Source organism: Curcuma longa, chromosome 1, assembly GCF_044706935.1.
Source record: "Curcuma longa cultivar G26 ecotype Majalengka, Jawa Barat chromosome 1, ITB_CL_G26_1.1, whole genome shotgun sequence".
Classification (NCBI taxonomy): Eukaryota; Viridiplantae; Streptophyta; class Magnoliopsida; order Zingiberales; family Zingiberaceae; genus Curcuma; species Curcuma longa.
In genome coordinates, this window is record NC_133861.1 from 8510287 (window position 1) to 8524619 (window position 14333).

The following is a 14333-nucleotide window of genomic DNA, read 5'->3' on the forward strand; positions in this document are numbered from 1 at the left end:
TGCTTTCAAAGTGTACATAAGAGCATCATGAACAGTAGAGTTTTCTATTCTTTACAGAAAGCATGTATCCAATTCTGCTTCTGGATGCATCCAGTCAAACAGAATTTTCAGACTTCTCCTACCATAACCAATTCATATCTAATGGCATTGTTTATTGTAAATTTATTCTTCGATGAGATACCAAGTCATCATAAACCATCCACCTATCTGTCCTTGGGTCCCATGAAGGCATGAACACAGCCGTTTCCCATAGAAAAAAGAGAGAGCCCGTATCTGATGGATTGTGTAATATAGGAACTTACATTTGAGTAAGAAAGTTCTTGCCATGAGTATAAGGTTCTTGCCCTCTTTATTCTATGAGGCTTTTTGCATTAAAAGGATGAATGTTTATGAATTTATTCCTTTGGACATGTGACAAGCCAAAGCTGCCCCGCAGAAAGTTGGTAACGCAGGAGATGAATTGAAGGCTTGACCGACCTGTGAGTGTTGTGTTCAAATGATTCCAAATTGTCTTTCCAATTGCCTTATAAGGAGGGCCTTGGAGTCATCTCTCAGCAACAAGGAGAGAAGTTGAAGCAGCTCCAGTTCCTTCCTAAACAAGAGGAGCACACGCAGAGAACATAACAATGTGTCTCCTAGCTTTCCAGAAACTAGTCAGTTTGTCAGAAATGAAGCTCCCAATCCCAAATGGATGGTAGATAAAGCAACAAGAGAAACCACAAGGTAACAAAATCTGTCTGGCCTTTTTTTTTTCCTTTTTTCTTTTTAAACTTGTCTCCTAAGATTTTGCTTCCTGAATCAGATGTATCATCAGCATCAACCTCAACAAAACCACAGTAGCCTCGTTTCTTCTCGGACGCCGTATCCTTCAGAGAGGCACTTGTTTCTGCAAAGAGGAAGTGTCCCAGGAGAGTCTGGATTAGTTCTTTCGACTGATGCTAAGCCTAGACTAAAATGGACCCCTGAGCTCCATGAAAGGTTTATTGACGCCGTGAATCAACTAGGCGGAGCAGACAGTGAGTATATTTATATATTAGAATCTACGAGTAATTGTTACCATCTTCAAGACTGAGAAAATATGCACCATATATGAACTTGCAGAGGCTACTCCGAAGACGATCATGAGACTGATGGGCATTCCAGGACTCACTCTGTATCATCTGAAAAGTCATCTTCAGGTTCTCTTCCAGTACTTGAATGTCATATCTAAGTGACCCCAAATTCATTTTGATAACTAACTTGCTTTTGTTTGTTTATCTTTTAGAAATACAGGCTTGGCAAAAACCTCCAAGCTCAAACAAGCACTGGAAGTTTAAAGAACTGTAAGTGACAACTCCTATGGTTTATATATCGACCTTCAAACCAGATACATCAATTCAAAAGTTGGGTTAATTTATTTGCAGTTATTGGCTGTACAATACCAGCAGAGAGAACAGAGGATAGTGGATCTGCGATAACTACTGTGGCGCCGGCAAACAAGTAAGAGAAGATCAATTTTCACTATGGTTATTGAAATTTATAGAGACGTTTCTCTAACAGTAAATATATTTCAGAACCATGCATATAAATGAAGCTCTCAGAATGCAAATTGAGGTGCAGCAAAAGTTGCATGAACAACTTGAGGCAAGTCCTAACATTACTAAACCCAAAAAATGGATATTTAATTTGGAAATACCAATAATAACAAACAGAACAATATCTGTGTTTCAACTTTTTATTTTCAAGACAATTTCCTTTTGTTTTAAAAAAGCAAAAGTTTATTCTGATAAAGAAACAACCAACATGCAGGTGCAAAGGCATTTGCAATTCCAAATCGAGGCACAGGGAAAGTATTTACAGTCAGTGCTGGAAAAGGCTCAAGAGACACTTAGGCAGCAAAACCTGGGCTCTTCAGGGCTGGAAGTTACCAAGCTCCAACTCTCAGAGTTGGCTTCCAAACTCTCAAGCGAATACATCAACAACTCATCATTTCCAGGTTCTGAAGGAAATGCCAGCCAACACTTGCTGCAATTAAATCCATCCCAACTTGCTGATTGCTCAGTGGAAAGTTGCTTGACTTCATCTGAGGGTTCACAAAAAGACCAAGACATGCATGATGCCAGTATGGGGTTAAGAACTGCTGCTGTTCACCAGGAAGGTTTTTCACTGTGCATGAAACAGTTTGCAGGGCGCAGTAATCTCGAGCATACTCGACACGCATGGTGCAGCGATCCAAGCGAGCAGAAGAAGACTTTATCCATGTTAAAAGAATCAGAAACAGAGAACAAGTCGTTTGAACATCCAAGCAGCAAGAGAGCATCGGTACAACAAGATAGAAGAAAGCAACCAGATGGGTTTGGTCTTCCATGTCTTACCACAGAATTAGAACTGAAAATCCATGAAGACAATGGAGGTGCATCAGGCTGCAAGCAGTTTGACCTGAATGGCTTCTGTTGGAACTAATGCATGGAAAGGAAGTCCATTTTAACAGTGCTAAGTTGACTAAGATAACTGATTGAGGCAAAAAGTATGCATGGTTGTAGTTAAGTACCGCAGAGAATGCGTGAGAACATCGATCGTATTGTCATTTGAATCTCTAGTATAGTAAATAAGAGTTTCAAACCTCTGTTACTTTGTACTAATGTTTCATTAATAATGTGGTTAAGAAAATTAATCAGGAAATGTTTTTAGCTATATTTAGAATAACAATCAAGCTACATATCAGAACATAAATGTAACTGGTATATAAACAAGAGGAAAGTCTTGATCAAGCCCCTTTTCAATGTCTGATCAATTGGATATTTGAGAAACTTATGGATTTATTAATGGTTTGCTTTTACCAGATATGTGAGTCTAACATGAGTTTGTTCCAAATCAAGAGCCCTAAAAGTGATCAGAATTTATAAACATCATTTATCAAGTTCTAGCAATCAAGTCAACCCAAGCACAATAGTTTAGTTTCATGCCAGAGTCAGCTAGAATTTGATGGATAATTGATTTTTTTTAAATGACTAATTTAGTAAGTTTTCATCTCACAGTTAACCCTAATTAGGTCTAATTAGTGTAAAATCATATATCATTATATAATATCATAGCACTTTAAAGCAAATTTCTCTTAAGTAATTATAATTTTGGCACATCTGTGGGTAGCTGTTCCTTCTTGGGTTTCTCTTGAGTACTCAAGGCACCTTTAGTTTTCAGAGTCTATCGTGGTACCATTAATTGCTTTACTTTGCCATTTTGAACTTATGATCTAAATCCCCATTTCAGAAAGTTCAAAGTCAACCATGATTAAATCAGTAACTATGACAAACATGATCACCACAATTATCTTCCTGATTCATATTCCTTTTCTTTAGCTTTGCTTGTTTATATCCAAGTTCAAGGTGTCCACCCAAAACTTTAAGGTAGCTAGTTCCTTGACAGCATTACCATAATCCTTCCTAAGTTTCTTCAAAATGTATTAATAAAAGAATTTCTTTAAAATTAAGCATGGCTCTGTGTAGTCAAAAAAAAAAAAACTATGTTTGATCTTCTCCACAAGCAAGATTATTGACTATTAAGTCTGGCTAGCTAGTACATTAGTGGATACATTACATGCCAAAAGACACCAAATAGAGACAGGTCACAATATAATGCTATGAATACTTTCCAATCTACTCATTAGGAGAGTGATCTAACTTCTCCCAGGGTTCTTAGGATCATGACGACTGTTTGCTCCTGAACCGGGGTAGTCATGGAGTTCGACATCCATCCTCCTTTCAGCAACTTCCATTTGTTGGTTGGTCATCTGAACTAAGAAACCTATTAGAATGTCTGGAAAATGAAAGTGCTGGCTAAAGGTTAAAACTTACTTGCACTTTGTTCAGCAAATTTTGTATAGTACAAACTGAACAGATCGATAAGAAACATAAAAATGAAAGCATCAATTTGAGAACATGTAGGGAGATTGAGATGATTAAAGAGAAAAGCAAGAGACCTGATTTGCCACCTTTGTTATTGCTGCTGCATCTTGTTCACTTAGTGCAAGAGTTCCTGCAAGATTAAACCATGCATAAATATACAACAATCTATACAGCTTCTCAGCCCAAGGAGAAGACGCAGATCCATATTTGTACTTGACAGGGGAACGGCATCCACAGAGAAAAGGAACGTGAGCAGCAGAAGCATCAAGAGATGGTTCAAAGGACTCTTTAGATCCATGAGAGAAATATACTTCCTCTTCTTCCAGATTGAAGTTCTTAAGACACTACTTTTACTAGTTCTAACAAGTGACAAGGCTCATGGTGGTGCTCATGTGTTTATATACAGTGGCAAAAGGCAAAGGGGACATACTAAAGTCAACTTTGTCCAATATTTATTTGCAGAACTTGTTGACATCTTCTTAATCCCTAGCCCTACACCACAAGATATGGAACAACATAAATTATCAGCTTGTGTTCTACATGTTCACACTGGAAAAAGTTTGGTAGGGCTGTGGATGGCCTAAGTGCATGCACTCACCTAAAAAGTAGAGGATGCAGCGGTGATGGAGAAGTGGCCCCTCCACGAGAAATGGTGCAAGCAAGAGCACTACTAGTACTAGTGTGAGGTAAATATATCTTGATCCATGCAGGGAAATCTAATGGCATGAACCTCCTAGGAACATGTGGCTTTGGCACATGAAATGCTCATCTTTCCAGACGTTGGTGGATCATGGAGATCCTGAGAAAATTTTAGAAATACCGTATGCAGTATGGGATCAATATTATAAGGTGGTAGTTGGTGCAGCTTTGTGAGCGGATCTGACGAGTTATACTTGTTCTGCAACTGGTTTAAGAAAGCATTACTTCTTGATTGGCACAATGCCAGTGAGTTTTGGCTTAATCTGAACATTAAACTATGAGTGCATTAGTGGAGTCGTTTTCTGATTGCCAAGGTCTAACCAATTGACAGTTGGGAAGACACTGGAGGCTTTCTTTGCTGGAGAAGAGAAAGATATGTGCAGATGTGTCATGCACCGAGGAAGGCTTCATCTACAAGCATATCCTGTCAACCTTTATCACCTTGGTTCCGAGTCCATGACAAAGTGAAAGTACTCAAGTGTATGAAATAAACTAAGGAAATATTAGTTATATGAACTGCTCATCTTCACAGAATCGTGGCTTCAACGTTACCATTTGTAGACGATTGGAAGCAGAGACGTAGTTCGTCATGTTTTCTATTCCACTCTAATCATAGATCATATATTGGAATCTTACTCATCTCTGTAGCTTCTGGGTGGTGGTCCTCTTTATATAGTTATGCATCATTAGCATGTTAAATACCAAAATACAGAAATAATTTTTCAAATGTAATTATAAACAGAAACGAGAAGAAATAGATCCTTATTGATGTAGAAATTTTTTGGGATCTGTTTCTTTTAACTCCATCTTACTTTCCACTGGTGTCTGACCTACCTAATTTATATGGCCCAATGTTTTACAAAAGGAGGGACTATATCATGTATTTGTTTGTATGACTACATAATGATATGAATCTTTTCTCTCTGTTTCAGTTGCTAGATTTTTTTTTATTGTTAATTTTTTTTTATATTTTCTGTTTCTCGTTTCTCTCAGAGATAATGATTTGATCCACTTCTAACAAACTGTCGTAAACATAAAAATGTCTAAAAACAAAAAGATTGGGTCCACAACTGCTTCAGATCTTTGGTCAGTTCTTACCGTTTCTAGTTTGAAAGCTTGCCTTGAACTAGATAATGATTCAGGTTCTCTATTGAACTAGTTGCACAAGATGATCTGGTGTGATTTGGATAGCATTGATGGCAGCAAAAAGTCCAGAAGAAAGAGAACAAAAATTAAGCACGCAGACTGAAAAGTACCTTTGTTTGGCTCCAGTTATCAAGTAAACACAGAATTTGAATCTAAGATCTTAGCAGCATCTTCCATTACTGAAAAAACATGCTTCCATTCAGTTTTCTTAGCCATATGGATGACTGCACAAAGTCATATTGTTAGGATTCTATTATAAATAGGATTCCACATGTAACCTATATCTAATTTGATGTGTGTGCTCCAGTCTGCTAAATTTACAATCTATTATGAAATACTGAAACTATGTAGAATCTTGCATTTCATATCTGTCTAAAAGGGAATGAAATCCTTCTCTTCTCCCTCCCCTTCCTCTCCCTGTTTTTCCCTCCTAGTAAACCAAACATAAATGGGTTCTTCAACTGCATGATGGCTACCACCACTATCAATACAAAAATCTGAATCATTGTGAAGGGATAGACAATTTAGAGAATCTCCATGCATCGCATGTGGAATATATAGTGATCATAATTGGTTCCACTACTGGTGAAGCTTTGGACAGACTGATCTTTGTATCTAATAATAAGCAATAAAGAGCAAGTACAACGAGTATTAAATATACAAGGTTGAAACTTTCTCAGGAAGAAAAACAAAGTGGTTCTTGTGCTTTTCCAGGCACAACTGGTGCCTATAGCATCTAATTGGAAAGGTAGACCTTTCAGAGACAAGCAAAGCTAGATTGATCATATAAGCATATACGTACTACATTCAAAAGGAACTCTAATGGTAGATTAAATCTGCTAATTAATTCAGACAATGATACCCAAGGTTATATATATTGCTTCTTGTCTACATATTCTTCAACTTGTCCCTCTTTGAGTATATATAATTCGTATAGTATCTGAAGTTATAGAAACTTGAAAGTCCCAAAATGTACATCACATATTTCATTACTGAGCATGCAATCTTACCGCATCATGCAAGAGTAATACTAAATCTGTGGCAATAGGAATCATCAAGGATAACAATTTGTGCTCTCTCAAAAGCAGGTAGTGATAATCAAATTTTATGTCATGCTTTTTTGTATCAACTCATTAGACCATTCACAAGCTACCGATCCTTTCTACTCTGATCATCAATGGGGGTTGGATTACGATCTTTACCATCGCAGTTGCAGCTGCTTTGAATCTCATTTCTCGTTACAAGCTGAAACAGTATTTTCCACCCTCTGATCAGCTAGGCCGTTGCTGCTGCCGACAGGAACCGGCATAGCATCATAATGATTGGTACATTGTGTCCTTTTGGTCAAGCAAGAACCGTAGATACTAGCTCAGTGCATCCCATTGTGATCCTTGGCGTGGCAATGCATGATACATCAGCCGCAGCCCTTCCTTAAGTTTCTGAATTCTTTTTTCGTCTCGTGAAGGAAATGAATTGAGGGACTAAAGCTGGCAAAGGTTATAAAAGCCATCACATGAAAACAAATGGAGCTTTCACAAGTTTTCGCTTGGTTACCATAACTATTCCATGGCATTTAAATCCACGTCCATCATAATCCTGCTAATCATCAAGTGTCAAATTCAAATAACATCTACCACTTTTTCTGGTTCGAGTAATTATTCAATAATATAACAAATTATGGTCACATAATATTATATCAGCAGAGGTATTCAAGATGGAACTATAAGTACAAAAAATGATCCATAGCAGTGCCAGCATATTTAAAGGTGGCATGGCCTATTTTGTTCTTTGTAATAATACTCCTAAATTTTTGGAACTGAAAGTATAACCCTCATAATGGACGGGGAGAATAGGTGGAACACACAGTAGGGGACACCAACCTGGAAATCCATGATCAATACTGCAGAATGTGTTCTCATAATTTTCTGATTGATAATGTCAATTGCCTCTCCTAAACATCTTGGCCCCTAGGAGTACCTTTTCTGTCTTGCTCTTGAAAGAAAAATGCTTTTTGATGCGGTTCTTCATAGACGAGCCACTATGTTGAGGCATGGCAAGTGAGTTGTTTTGTTTCATTTCCTCCTCGATCTGATGTGAGATCAGGTTACTACTGGTACCTGCTTCGCTGAATACTCCCATGCCTTGACCCTTGCTAGCAGACTTTAGGGCCACATGGAGAGGTTCTGAGAATGATGTTGGCTTTTCTTGTCCAATGGCTTTCAGACACACTGGGCATGACGGTTCATGGATTTGACTCCTTGGAGTGATCTCTTCCAAACAATCTGCATGGAAAACATGGTGGCATGGGAGTATGCCAGTGACTGGCATATCACCGCTTCTAACGATCCGGTTAGAACTCCATGGAGACTTCTGGTGCAATGACCTCCTGCAAAGTTCACATTTCTGGTATGCTGCTGTGTTAATGGGGCATCTCTGGTTCTCTACATCAATATTGTCTCTGATTTCTGAAGAATCTCCATCAAACCTAAAATCATAGCTACTTGCGTTACTCCATCTAAATCCTTCCCTCCTTGAACTCATGCTGAGATCTGGAGAAACTTCCATCTTCCGGAGTTCAGTTAGGGCTCTGTGGAACTTCAGCTCAGGACTCAATGTTCTCGTAGTCCACATGGGAGAAGCCCCATTATCTTCCTGAGGCATTCTTGCACCACTAGGGCTTTCTTTGGTTATTCCAGAAATATCCGCATCTGAAACAGGATTCTGGAAAATAAGTGGATATATGGGTTTCGAAATGAATGAGCGCCTGCTTGAAAGTTGGCGGGGCTGCTTGCTAGTGGATGGCCATCTACTAGATTCTAATGGTGAAAAAGGAGAACCAATACTGTTTGCCACAGAGACATATCCCTACAATTAAAAAAAAAAAGGTAAAAGCTTGTCTTTTAGAATAATCTACTTAAAACCAGCCACAAACATGGTGAGAATTGCTGTTCAGAGAAACAAACACCATGAGAAATCTGAATTAAAATGTTACCTCACTTCCCTTAGAGAATACAGAAGCTTCAGGCCTCGCACCTGACAACATAGAAGGAATTGACGATTAATTGAATGGGTTTGGAGTTAATGAGAAAATCATTCAGAAACTTTTAAGGTTTCGACAAAGTTATCATCAACTTTCCATTTTAACTAATGCATGAGAGTACTTCTAATTTTGTAAATAATTCAGTCATTCCCAACTTAACTTATTGGATAACACATTTTTGATGAATCATACATCATGTCATATGATGGTTCAAAAAATTCATACATGATTAGTTTTAAAAAATCAAAATAAATAAACTTTATTAAAATTTGAATATTTTGTAATGTAATAAAAAATATCAATAATTGGCGTCTTGATCATTAGAGAATATATGGAGCTGTCAAAATGAAACATGACACCACATGAAAAATAATACTTTGAAGAATTAATTAAACATTTGTTCATAAATCTTTTTGATTTGTTACAAAATGAAAATATGTGATGTATTTGTTAGAAATAAAAGAAGCACAATAGATTTGTTAAAACCTCAAAAAATCGACAGATGTAGTAATTAACCATAGAATTATATATCAGTTTGCACAGCAGCAAGCTTCAACTATCAAATAGTTTCCACAAACATTTAGAAAAATGAAGTGAACTCCTAATTTGTAGGTATTTCTTTAAGTTTGTATTTAAGAAAAAGGCATGTTTTATTTCAGATGATTTAGCTCTTCTAAAACCAACAAGAAGACCAAATTTCGCATGAAAGGAAAGAGTGATAGAAAAGCGTTGAGGATCACTTGCCAATCAACTTGAGGTTAAACAAGTTCAATCACAGACGTGGAAAAGAAAATAGGTTTACAAGGAATAGCAATTCATTGATAGATATGACAAAATATCCAATTTTTTAAAGATATTTGAACAAACTGGTAAGTCATGTTCTTACCAGAAATTAGCTAACATGCTAGCAGGAACCTAATTGCAACTAAACATTTCTGTAATGCAAATTATTTAACATGTCATTATGCACAAACTAATCTTGTGTTGATTCTATATTAGCATTGTGTAAGACATAATCTCAGCAAAAAGAAAAGCAAAGGATATTAACGCCAGAAGCAATGCATCACATTGCAAACTGCTAGGCTTTGTAACAATGAGCATTATCCATATGTATTGTGGATGATCTTAATTATATCTATGATTGTCAAAATGCATGACTATGTATGGTGAGTTATGACAAATTTAACCTGAATATTGACCATAGGTAACTCATAATGTCAACTAATTATTAATCCATCTTTGCTTTTAGCTCGCCTGTTGTCTTATTTGACTCTGTTAATTAGCCACTTTGTCTTTATAATGCCCTTTAAGTCAACAGTCCCAATGTGGAGGATCCATTGTAAACCTTGCCTTTGGCAAGAGGCTGTTTCCAGGATTTGAACCCGTGACCTCTAGGTCACATGGCAGCAATGCGCCAAGGCTCCCCTTCAAGCATTTCCTATATGATGCAAAATAAACTTCCTGTCCAAGCCATCTTTCTTCCCACAAAATAAACTTCCTGTCCAAGCCATCTTTCTTCCCACAAAACCTACTAATCGTACCATTCTAGTCATTGCAAAGGCAAAAATTGTAGACGATAAGAATAGCTTGCTAACAAAACAATGGAACGCCACATCGTTGCTGGAATTTATGTTTTTTTTCCTTCAAAGCCTTTACTTCCAGAAAACTTGTTTGACTTAATATTTTAAAGAAACCATATAAAATATATATCAATGCAACAATCTAAATTGTATAACAAACTTGAACAGAGAAACATAGAAATGGAAAGTTCAACCTGTCACCCATGACATTATTGTAACTCTCAAAAGGACTATTTCTAATTAGTACATTACTTCAAAGGAATATTTTATTAGGTTTTAAATTCTTGAAGATTACCCAAAAAATAATTTTTCAAAAATAAAAAAGATTTAAAATAACCACAGCAAAATTATCATAAACTTACTGGCATCGTGAATGCATACTGTCATACCTATCAGCAATGAACTATTTTATCTATTTCCTGGATGAGCACTCTTAAATTTAAGGTAACAACCATATTTTATCCTAGACAACTTTGAGTGATTTACTAAGAAAATTACTTGGAAGATCAGCAATCCAATTTCTAGCACTCAAACACATTAATATTGTGCTAAGCAAATTAATTGTGCAAGTATAGTGTACTCATAGATTTCCCCTCACACCAATCTATAATATCCACTTATTTTGTCTACTCTCCCTTTGCCTTTGATGAGGTCATTCATGAACATGCCCAGACCATGTGGCCTATGAGTTAGTTATGATATTGTTTATTTTAGTGAGACCCTCATGGTTTTGCACTTTTGTTGAGAAGTGCCTCAAAGGGTGGACATATCTTTGAACTTATAAGGCCTTGAGAGTTGAGATATGCCACTCCTTGCTGAAGTGGGACTAAAGGCTCCTTAACAATCCATGATAATTCCATAATGTAATTGCAACTTAAAGTACTACAAACTCCTGTAGAATTAGACAACTAGAAACCATCTTTCCTAACTTGGACATGGTGAATTTGCTAACTCATCAAAATATTTTTACCTCTTAATTCAGGCACAAACACCATGCCATGTTAACTAAAGACAATGATGCAAGTAGATAAATTTTAAATAGATATATAAAAGTTCGATTGTCTTGTCCTCCTGGGAAAAAAATGGAAAATCCAAACATAAAGAGAGGAAATATACATATATATATATATATAAGAAAGGGGGAAAACTAATCTTGTCATAGTAGTGAGATAAGGAAGCAAAAAAAAACAAAAAACAAAAAACAGTTACCTCCAGTAAGTGTAGAGAGTTCCCCAAGATCATATCTATGTGTACATGGTGTCCAAGGGCGCGCTTGGAGGTTGTCAGATGGGCTCCCTGTATAAGATACAGCCCCATCTGACACCGAATGGTGATGATTTAGGTCACCAGTTTGTCTTCCACTTTTACTATGCAAAGGGAATGAACATCCAGCTAAAGGAATTTCATGGACTCTGTTGGAAAGTTCATCTGACTGAGAACTGCAGTCCCATCTTCTTGATAAATGAGGTGAGTAGCTTGAATTGGTTCGCCATTGAGGATCACTTGGATCCATGGAACACGCTCTTCTAGAGGAATTAGATTTAGGTCCATGTGGCCCAGCGGCCACACAACAAAGAGCACCCGTCTTAGCTATTTTATATGGTACACAACAAATCTCAGGAAAGCAACACAGACCAGCAGCTTTTACAAGAGAAACTATTAAAAAACATGAAGGCAAATTGACAGCTATCAATGCCAGACTCAATGTTGGTTTTGTTGATAAGAAAACCTGTAACATTCAAAATCATTAACTCACATGAGATTAGAGGGCTATCCAAATGAAGATATGACTAAAAGTATTTTTACCATAATATTCTTCCTCGGATCTTATAACAATGTAACTTATTTGGTTATTTTACATTTAATCAACGCTAAAGATATTTAGACAAAATTGTTGTTCAATATTCGCAACTCTCTACACAACTTGCATTGCATGCAAAGCTTCATTATCCTCACTTTCAAGAACAACTACCCTCAAATTTCATTCAGGTTTACACCGGTTAATGGTGCAAAATACCAGTTGATAACAGGAGAATTTGACTGTGGATACCATCAACCGGTTAATGGTGCAAAATACCAGTTGATAACAGGAGAATTAGACTGTGAATACTATCAATTCTTCTGATAAATAAAAAGTTGTATCAGTGTTAGAGAAACTAGAAGCATGGGTATTACAAGAAAACTTAGCCAAGGAGCTGCTAATCTCTGGAAAGCAAATTAGAGCTCATACAATAAAAAGGAATATTTATATCAACTTGTCAAAGAGAATGCACGGCAACACCAAATCAAATCAAACTCACAGAAAAAATTCATATCGAAATTAATGAAGCATGGGGATAACTATGCCACACACAGAAGAAAGGATCTCATACAAAGATTAAAGAAAGAGGAATGTTAGTAATTACCAACTTGTAAACTACCTTTGAAGACTTATTCTCCTAAAGAGATCTTACCAAAATACACCTTTAAAAAGTCTAAAAAATTTCAAACTTCAGTTCCTTGTTTGCATTACCCCAACATGGACTAGTATTAAATCATGAAGACAATGTGCAACGATTAAAATCACAACATAAAAAAACAGCGTGATATAACAAACAATTTAACGAAACACAAACAAGTTTCTTTATGAAACAAATGGGTCCAATTGATTTAACAACCGCAGAGTAGTTAGATAAATAAAATTAAAAAATAAATCTTTTATGGCGGTGAAGATGAAGGACATGCGTACCCAATTTGTTATGATCACCTACAACAGTGTTCCTCTGCAAGGAAAAAGACATTCTATCAAATCTAAAGAGGAAAAGTAAACATAATAACCAACGGGACAATGTCAAGTATGGCGGATTGTCGGTGGACCTCAGCTTCAGACACCAAGGACCATGCCAACATACTACATAGCTGCAGCAATAATCAAAACGACAAAAACAAATCCATTGCACCGATAATAAGACAAAAAGTTCCCCGGATTAATTAAGAATCAGTCCCACTCCGCCATGGAAATAAGGTAAAGAAAACTCCGGTGTCTCACGAGACAACCTAGAGATACAAATCAAGCATGAGGAGCAAAACAAACAAAAGCAAGGCCTTTCGACGAACGAGAGACTCAAGAATCACAAAATAGCTCTTTTTTTTCCTTTTTTTTTTCCCTGAAGGCATTGGAAGGACCAGAATCAAACCGTCGCAATTAGGGAAATGCTTTAGGAAATTCTTAAAACAACAAAACCGCGATGTTGAGAGCTACGGAAACGGAAATCGATTCACCTGAGAGTAAATTAGGGCTCGAAAGGGTGGGTTGCGTTGGTGAGAGTGGAAAAGAGCCAAAAGGACCGAGCTTTAATGGAGGAGGAGGGTCGTCGTCTTCTCTGTGGGAGTCAGCGGAAGAGAACAAAAGTAGCAGAATAAATAAATAAAAGAGAAAAACTTTTTACTTATACTCGCTGCAATCTACACGCGCCTACACCTTCGTTATAATTGGGAGCTGTTGCGGGATCCAATATAACCTACTCAGCCGCAACGAAAACAATGATTGAAAACATTTGGACCATTTTAACGAAAGGGACACACTAAACTTCGATATTTATCGCGCATTTCTTTTCCAAAATATTTTTTTCATTAAAAAAACATTTTAAAAAACTTCCTGTGCCGGGAGCGGCGGCTGTCGGCTTTTTTATTTTTAAAATATTTTTTAAATAAAAAATATTTAAAAATACCGAAAACACACAGAGTGATTGCGAAGAGGAGGGATTTAAGACCAATAGTACAGGTAAAAAAAATTAGATTTATGCTAATTTTGATAATGATATTTTTTATAAAAAAAGTATTTAAGAATTGTATTTGACTAGATAATATCATTTACATGATAAACATATTAATATTCAGAATGAAGCTGATGTTGTATATATGAGAAAGTGTGTATTGCTAAAGTGATAATATAATGCAAGTGGATCATATTGTTGATAATTGAACAGTTTGGGATTATGGAGC

The 14333-nt window shown here is 36.6% G+C and overlaps 1 protein-coding gene and 1 pseudogene across 1 annotated transcript; one reads left to right on the plus strand and one right to left on the minus strand.

Moving 5' to 3' along the window:
• Positions 1–564: 564 nt before the first annotated feature.
• LOC141829879 (myb-related protein 2-like) lies at positions 565–2614 on the plus strand (annotated as a pseudogene).
• Positions 2615–7397: 4783 nt separating this feature from the next.
• LOC141844099 (uncharacterized) lies at positions 7398–13713 on the minus strand. Its single transcript, XM_074732100.1, has 5 exons — positions 13611–13713; positions 13078–13111; positions 11559–12078; positions 8722–8762; positions 7398–8594 (listed from the first exon to the last, which is right to left on the minus strand). The coding sequence occupies exons 3-5, from the start codon at positions 11860–11862 to the stop codon at positions 7668–7670; spliced, it is 1272 nt and encodes a 423-aa protein (XP_074588201.1). The 5' UTR covers positions 11863–12078; positions 13078–13111; positions 13611–13713; the 3' UTR covers positions 7398–7667.
• Positions 13714–14333: the final 620 nt, after the last annotated feature.